General features: G+C 41.0%; 1 protein-coding gene across 1 annotated transcript in view; it reads right to left on the bottom strand.

Moving 5' to 3' along the window:
- Nucleotides 1-4,910: 4,910 nt before the first annotated feature.
- Nucleotides 4,911-8,086, bottom strand: part of myo3b (myosin IIIB) — a 49,237-nt gene continuing 46,061 nt past the window's right edge. Inside the window, exons 32-34 of the mRNA XM_031858284.1 lie at nucleotides 6,548-6,648; nucleotides 6,124-6,170; nucleotides 4,911-5,766 (exon numbers count right to left, since the gene is read on the bottom strand). Coding sequence (XP_031714144.1) covers nucleotides 5,655-5,766; nucleotides 6,124-6,170; nucleotides 6,548-6,648 — 260 coding nt within the window. The 3' untranslated portion in view covers nucleotides 4,911-5,654. The remainder of the gene's footprint in view (nucleotides 5,767-6,123; nucleotides 6,171-6,547; nucleotides 6,649-8,086) is intronic.

Here is an 8,086-nt window from a genome sequence, read left to right as displayed (position 1 = left end):
CCCCCCCCCCCTCCTTCTCTGTCTCTCTTCCGAGCCTATGAAGCTGGGGATCTCTGCATATTCAAGAGCAAAGAGCAAAGCCTTGGCAATGTGCAGGATTGGCCTGGGGTCACGAAAAGGCGGGACAGGTCATTTTACCTTCTCTCAGCCCACCCTGGATGCGTTAATCCAGCCCTAAAGAGGGAAACTCTCCCCCTCTATGGCGATGTTCAAGGTTACAGCCTGCAGTCCCAGGAATTATTACAATAATAAGATCGCCGTATGGCGTGAACCAAACGATCCTCAGATATTCAGAGGTTGTCAGCATTTAAAACAGGTGGTTTGCAGGTTTTTTATACACACATTTTAATATATATTCTTACACTTCAGCAGTAAATGGTATTTGTTCAGGTTTGTAACTTTCTTTGTTGTAGTGGGCTAAATAATTAATATTAATGTGTTAATTTAAGTAATTAAAGATTTTACTTTGGGGAAATAACGTGTATGGAGAAATTGACCTTTATCTTAACACTACAATATGTAAAATTATGAAAGAAATCCATATATATATGTATATTCACACACACACACACACATTCACACATATAGACAAATGCCTATAAGTGCCTATAAGATCACCCTTTTACATCTGTCAGTGAAGGACCCTGCTCCTCTACGAGTACTGTGTTGCTCATGTCAACCCACTCATTTAGCCTAAAAATATAAATTAAAAAAAAGTTGAAAAAAAATGAAAGAGCATGGAGCAGGTGATCCTAAGAGGCATGAAATGAAACTACTGTTCTATGACAGTATGGGGGTCTCCATGGACAAAAAAATAGCAACACATTTTTTTTTTTTTTTTGCTGTTGTACTGGACATTACTTTATTCTGACCTCAATCAAAAGGTTGTTTGGTTGAACACCAGGTGATATGTCCTGGCTCCTCCTGGCAGTGGTAAAAAGACACGCTTTTTGTAATGCATCCCAAACTGAAACAAGGCCGTGGTAATTCTCACACTGTTACCCGTCCAGCGTTTATTCAATGGCAGCTGGTCCCACCATCTGGGAAAGCAGCACCGGGGCAAAACAAAACAGGTTACACCTTTGGCCATGCCAAGTCTGCGAGTGGCCCACTCCGTCTACAAACTGAGAGAGGCTAATCACAATTTCACGCTCTGATTTGTCAAATCCCATTCCAGCACCGGAGGCACCGAGAAAAACTTTAATGTCAGTATCTTTCATGGCGTAGAGAGGATAACAGCTTTTCCCTTTTCTGTTTTATATTGTTCTATGTAAACCTTTTCTGGTTTTATAGTTAAAGGAAGCAACTGAATGGTAACATTTCTTTTATGCAAACGTAAAGGAAGCTCTTTCTGACCAAAACATTTGGTCACCACCAAGATTAGCAGCCGGGAACAAACTCTTATCTCCTCATGCATGCCGTTTATACTCATGCAAATGTTAACAACAAAACAGTGCATAAAGTGCCCTCAACAAACTGCAGGTGTGAGGAAGCTGAAACAAAAGCCACTGTAACCCTAATGGCATCCCTTGTCATTAAGAGACCTTTGATGTATGCAGCCTACTCAACAGACTCTTTTATCTCCTTCTTCCTCTATGCCTCTCCCTCTGTCTCTACCCGGCTCAACCAGTTTCTTTATTAATGCCGTCTTTAGGGAATGTTCTTTTGCTCAGAGCCCTCAACACACATCTGACATCTGGTTGATGCTCATGTATGTCGCTTTCTTTGGCACCAATCCTTAGCCAGTAAAGAGCTTCACAATGCTAGGGTTGTAGCTAGGTGTCTGTATGTTCCCTGTGGTTGAAGTTGGTGGGAACAAAAACTATGACAAAACAAGACTTGGCATTCAATCTTTACTTAAAAAACGTTGGTATGCAATCATAATATAGTGTGATGTATTCTACTGTGGTGAAAAATCGGACACATCTGGATATCAAAAGCACGTAAACTGCATTAAAACAGTATTTGAAAAGGCTGCACATGAAATACCAGTATTCAAACTCTCCCTTTGAACTCAAAGGATATAGAAACAGGACAATGTTGGCCTAATCGTGCTCTCTCTTTGAAGTGAGACATCACTATTAGGTGAAGAGGTAAGTATGCTTCTTTAGAAAATAAAATCTTTTCATCATTTGTTAAGGCTGCGGCTCGAGCGTTTTTCATAAAGGTGGTTTAAAACTTTGGATAACAGTGTTTGGGGCTACCATGGACGTTGCTTTCATGAAAGTGCGGCGCATGAGGCAAATAGCTAAAATGGCAAGAATAACACCAGCAGTAACGTTAGCCACATTAAAGGAGTCCTCTCTCTGGCACACCAGATGTTGTCAGATTTAATGAGGAAAAACAAGAGGGAGCTGGATTTACGCAGACATATTAAAGAAAACACAGGTGTCAGGCCTCCAACACTGACATGACACTGCGTCTGTCGCTCAGCGTCCTGCCTGCAGACCAACAAGACGACCAGGATTCCAAGCAAACACGGGAGCTTCAGTTCATTAGGTCAGAACAGCTTTCATGACAGTGACGACAGTATTTCATAACATTTGCCTTTTGCGACACATAATCAGCTAACCAAGGTAATTACGTACACACCTCCGCTCACCTCCTCTCATATGCTAAAGCAGGCAATCAGCCAGGGAGTTAATTTGGCAGAGAAAAACAGGGGAAGAAACACCCACTCTGGAACCATTTGTCACCACAGTCCAACCTTGTTATTCAAACTAGTGAGCCTATTTGAAATTCCTCTCCGTGGCAAAACAGGGCCAAAATAATCAAGGGAGCATGATCACACTTAATTGATTCAGTGTACTTTTAAGATGCACTACAGGGTGCTGGGGTGACCTATTTCAGACTGCTCTTCAGAGGAACCAACTATCCCAGCAAGGGAGTAATGCACAACGAGGATTTTAATTATTGCAGGATCCGTGGCTACAACCGGAGGTGAAATGCTTCTGAAAGAGCTGTGACACCACATTATATCACTGCCAGTGGTCTGGGGTATTACTCTTACATTCTTTTTTGAGTTATATATGACAATGATTCGAAAAGACTGACTTTGTTATTGATGCATTATGTGATTGTGAAAACAGCTGATTTCGTCTTTGTCTTTTTTGAGAGACAGTTGTCTACAGATCTCACAACACGATTTTTAGATGATGCAATGATGTAATAACTAAGTATATTTACTCAAGTACTGTACTTAAGTACAATATTTTCATTTTATACCACTTAATACTTCAGCTTTACTACAATTCAGAGGGAAATACTGTACCTTTTTACTCAACGACATGTATTAAACTGCTGTAGTTACTGGTTTGTTTGCAGATGAATGTACAAAACCTATATGAGCTTATAAAATAAAATGCATTGCTACAGATTAAACTACCCAACAGCATAAAGGGTCAAATTAGCTCTACCTCGATTAACTGCTACATACAAGTGCTGCTTACACATGAATTCATCAATATTAATACCCCAATAATGTATGATAATGTAACAATGACAGGAGACATTTTCTGCATAAAAATTGAATGGCTACTTTTAAATAAAGTATCCACCACCGTCTAGAGGTTGTGTAACATTTTGGATTAACCATACTTCCACTACAAGCAGAGTCAGTCCTCAGTGTCTCAATCAGAGTCTGACCCTCACAGAACTGAGCAGTGGGAATTGATGAACACTTTGGGTCTCTTTAAACCCACCAGGATTCGCGTGAACCTGGACCTAAGTGAAGCCGCTATCTGTGTCTCGCTATCTAGGCAGAGCTCTAATGTTTTCCCCGCTGAGTGTAAGGAGGATGAGATCCTCAGTCATACCACCCTACTCTTCCTATTAAGATCAAAATCTCCTCTCAGGCCCTCGGGTGTCAACAAAGGGAGATGCAGTAAATGATATGCAAATTGAAAAGAAAAAAAAAAAAGCTCTACAAATCAACTCGCCAGCCCTGTATTTCCGACACTTCACATCTTTAAAGAAAATTCCCGTATTTAGGATGAAATTCAAAGTGAGGTCTAGCTCTGCCTCAGCGAGGCTATATGTGGTGATTCCAGCACTCAGACAGCACAAAGCCCCTCTGACTAACGCGGCTCGCTGTGGGAGAACTCGTAGGGAGAGTTCAGGGTTTCAGAAGGATTTGTCTCTGGATCTGTTTTAGACAATAGACATAATGCTCAGAAATAGGTAGATTTTACCAAGACAGGTTTAACACCAGTGAATTTGAGGAAGATGCACGTTGCCTCCAATATGAGGTGCTCCTGAGAGTAAATGTGGAGCAATGCTGAAACGATAATATGATGGTGAACTAAAATAATTGACGATTCTTTTAATTCTAAGTTATTGTTGTCATTTATTGAGATAAAACACACGTATTGAAAAACAATTTATCTTGACAAGTCTCAATATACTTCAGACTTGGCAGGTGTATTGATGGGGACTTAAGGACATGTAGTGTCGAAGTCGGCGCAATTTGGACACGCAAAATCTTCTTCACTTCCAACGAGCAACTGAAAGCTGCACTTCCGAACATGCACGTGCTCCAACAACGCTGCAAGCAGCAATTACGGAAGCATTGTTTAGTTTTCCTAGGATAACGAAGGCATGACTCGAGCTACTCTGCCTCCGATTGGCTTACCCTGATATTCTTCTTCATGCCTAAACCTAACCAACCCAACCAACGAAGTCAATGACTCTTAGCCAATCAGAGGCAGAGTACAGGCAGGTCATGACTTCGCCATCCTTGGGAAATTATTTGACATAACGGCAGCCAAGCAACCGGCCCGTTCCAAGCAGCCACGCCCCGAACGGGCACTTTACTAGTGTTATAGATTTTGATTGATGGTCAAAAGAAACAATTTGAAGACATTTGTTTTGTCTCAGGCATTTGACATTATTTAATAGAGAAGAATCAATCAATAAATAATTATCAGATACATGGATAATAAGAGTCGGCTAATTGTTTCTTGCAGCCCTGGCATAGAGCTTAAACATTTAACATTAAAACTGCAAGTGGAAGCGCAGCATTTAAGTGTGACTTTGCAAAATGCTTTTCATTACAAACCTCCCCTCCCCGCCCCGCCACATGATGATGTATTCTTTGTGTTATGTGTATTGTCATTCCTTCATTTATTGATGCAACATCTGTACCATTTCACAGCAGTTTGTAAGCTGAATGATCATTTCTTATTAAGGGCATGTTTTTTTTAGACACCGAAAAAAAGCCTCTGACAAAAATGACAAACCATAATATTATTACACATTTTTACCACATTGAGAGGCACAACAAGTCAAGCACGGGACTGGAAAAAAGTTTGATGTCTTCTTCCCCTCTTTTTGCAAATTTTAACTTCTCTAACTAAATTCAGGCATAATGGCTATAACAATACGGTGGCTTAAACAGAAAATAGCACAATGCTGTTTCAATAATTTCACTTCACGAGTAAGTCGTTCCTGTAAATACTTTCCGACCATCTTGGATTAACAGCTGAGGGCATTGCCTGTACAGGTCGCTTACTCTGCCCTGCTGCTACTTGCTCCACATACCACAGCACATCTAACACTACGGATGTTCTTTGGAGTGTCTGTCTACATGTCTGGTGCGTCTGTCTTACCGGTTGACATGGTTGTAAGCCTCAGCTCTGACTGACGAGAGAGGCCCACTAGAAAGGGTGGGAGGGGGGGCGGTCGGTCGCGTACTCTTCCTCGGGGATTGACTCCACAGTTGACAGTAATTTGTAGTACTCATCTTCTCCATCCAGCAGTTTGATTTGACTGTGATGGGAAAGAAGACGAGAAAGTGGTGAGAAGTGACTGTGATACGAAACAGTATTTGCGGATAAAGCGTTGAGGCGCATGCGTCAACTTAAGTATACTGAGCTGAACCAGGATGTAATTTATAGTACAAATACAAGTCAGACCTTCAACAATTAAAATTAGCATGCTGACAAAGCCTTAATATGTAACCCCCCCCCCCCCCCTCTAATGACGCGGAGCAACTGCTCATAAAAAGCCTGTTATTTTTGGCTCTCCATTTACATTATAAGAAAACAACTCCATTTCTGGATTCTCCTATTCCACAAAGGGCCTGCTCTGTTTAGAGTTGCTGTAAGTAGGAAAGCAGTTATTTACCCAAGTTTTCTCGGCTTCCTCTTGCTCCCCTGGTAATCCAGAGTTCTCTGAGGAAAGGGCCAAGAGCACACAGTCAAAAGATGAGCAGAGAGTCATTAATTTTTAATTCAAAGTGATTTTGTGTTGAATGCGAGCAGATGCTGATAATATCAGAAGTCACAGCATAATTTTTTCTGATCAAAGGGCTCAAGTGAGTCTGATGAAGCATGCATCTTGCTCAGCTTTGATAAACCACATCAATTATTCACCGTGAAGGCAGACATCCTGACATGAAAGCAACAGATAAAGAGCATAAGCACATGTTCAAGACAAGAGGCAGAGAAGCGTGGGGGTGGGGCTCCAGGGTCTGGCACAGGTAGGTTTAATTGTATTATCATGTGGAACCAAAGTCAGACAAAGGCCTTTATCGGCACTTTGAACTCACATTTAGCTGGTTGTAGTACAGGCTGTCTTCAGGGCTGTTGAGCAGCTTGGGCTGCTGGCCCCGCCGGCGAGGAGTTCTCTGCTGCAGCTTTATCACTGGACCTGCAACAGAGGAAAAATGAGGGCAGTGATCCAACCAAGCAAAACAACAACAAGCACTGACATGATACTGATGGTGATGACAGCAGCAGTAAACAGTTTCTGCCCTCCACTTTTTAAATCTGAACCCGCGTGTGACAAAGTAGCAGAAACATATTTTTAATTTACGTTGGTTTAGGTTTAAGATTATGTAATTTCATTGATGGGCTGACTCAATAAGAGCTTAACGTTACATAAATCCACAACATCTAATTACATGTATCCTCACAGGTGCACAGCAGACGAGAGTTCAATTAGCTATAGCTACAATGGAGGAGGCAGAGGGGAGACTGGGGCGTGTGGTATTCCAGAATTTTCCCTTTCCTGTGACTAAAACCCACAAAAAGAGAAAAACGTAATTCTTGAACGTGTTTACACTGAGCTCAGATCAGATCTTAGCATTCCGTCACAATGTGGAAATGCCTTAAACATGCATTTGTTCTAATGGCCAATGGGCGGCTCCTCTGGTCTTATTCAGCGTTCGGTTGTACTTAGCTCCCACTCAACGACTACTAATGTAGTGCTAGTTATAATATAAACATGACAGCTGTGACCATCTCGAAAGTTGCTTTAATCCTTTGTTAACAGTCCCTGAAAAATGAACACTGTGACGACAGAGTGAGTGACTGAAAAAGTGCTGATAATCTTATTTATTTACTGTATTTCAGTCAAGATGTACGAGTTAAAGTAATATTGCGTAGATGTGTAAAATGCGTTGCGTATTTTTGTCAGAGAGAATTAAGTGTTTTAATCACACTTGTGGGACAATTTAATACATTTCGTTTAAGTAGAGGATTTCTTTTCAATGCATCGAACATTTGTCTCAATTAAACATTGATTTATCCTGTAATTGAAGGACTTAGTTAGTGCTGTATCAGCCGGGTTCAGTTGTTTAGAGTGCCTGTTTAGTCTTTTAAAAGGTGCAGTTTTTCCTGTTGAAGACCGTTTTCTACATGAGCAAAAGTAGATGTTACTTCGTAACTAATGAGAGAAATGAAACACAGCACGGTCTGGTAAAACACAGACATGTAAAATAATCCAATGTGCTGGTATGTGGTTTTTATTGTTTTTGGACGGAGCCAGGCTATTTCCCCCTGTTTCCGGTCTTTATGCTAAGCTAAGCTAGGGGCTGTAGGTGCATACTTAGTGTACACACATGAGAGTGGTATCAATCTTCTTTTCTAACTCTTATCAAAAAAAGAAAATGAGAATATTTACCAATATCTCAAACCATTAAGATGAAAAAATTATGTTATTTCACACGGGCCTTGTGGTGTCTAGCAACAAAGATACTTTTGGTTTTAACTGTTGAGGTCATAGGAGGTCTAAGGAGTTTGCTGCCGCACCAAAACAATTCAAGTGTTGTGATGAAGTGACGAGTCAACATTAGCAGGTCAAAAAA

The sequence above is a fragment of the Anarrhichthys ocellatus genome, unplaced genomic scaffold, assembly GCF_004355925.1.
Source record: "Anarrhichthys ocellatus isolate YVR2014 unplaced genomic scaffold, GSC_Weel_1.0 scaffold20, whole genome shotgun sequence".
Lineage (NCBI taxonomy): Eukaryota > Metazoa > Chordata > Actinopteri > Perciformes > Anarhichadidae > Anarrhichthys > Anarrhichthys ocellatus.
The sequence above is the reverse complement of the archived record's forward strand: the minus strand, read 5'-3'. Positions and strand labels throughout refer to the sequence as shown.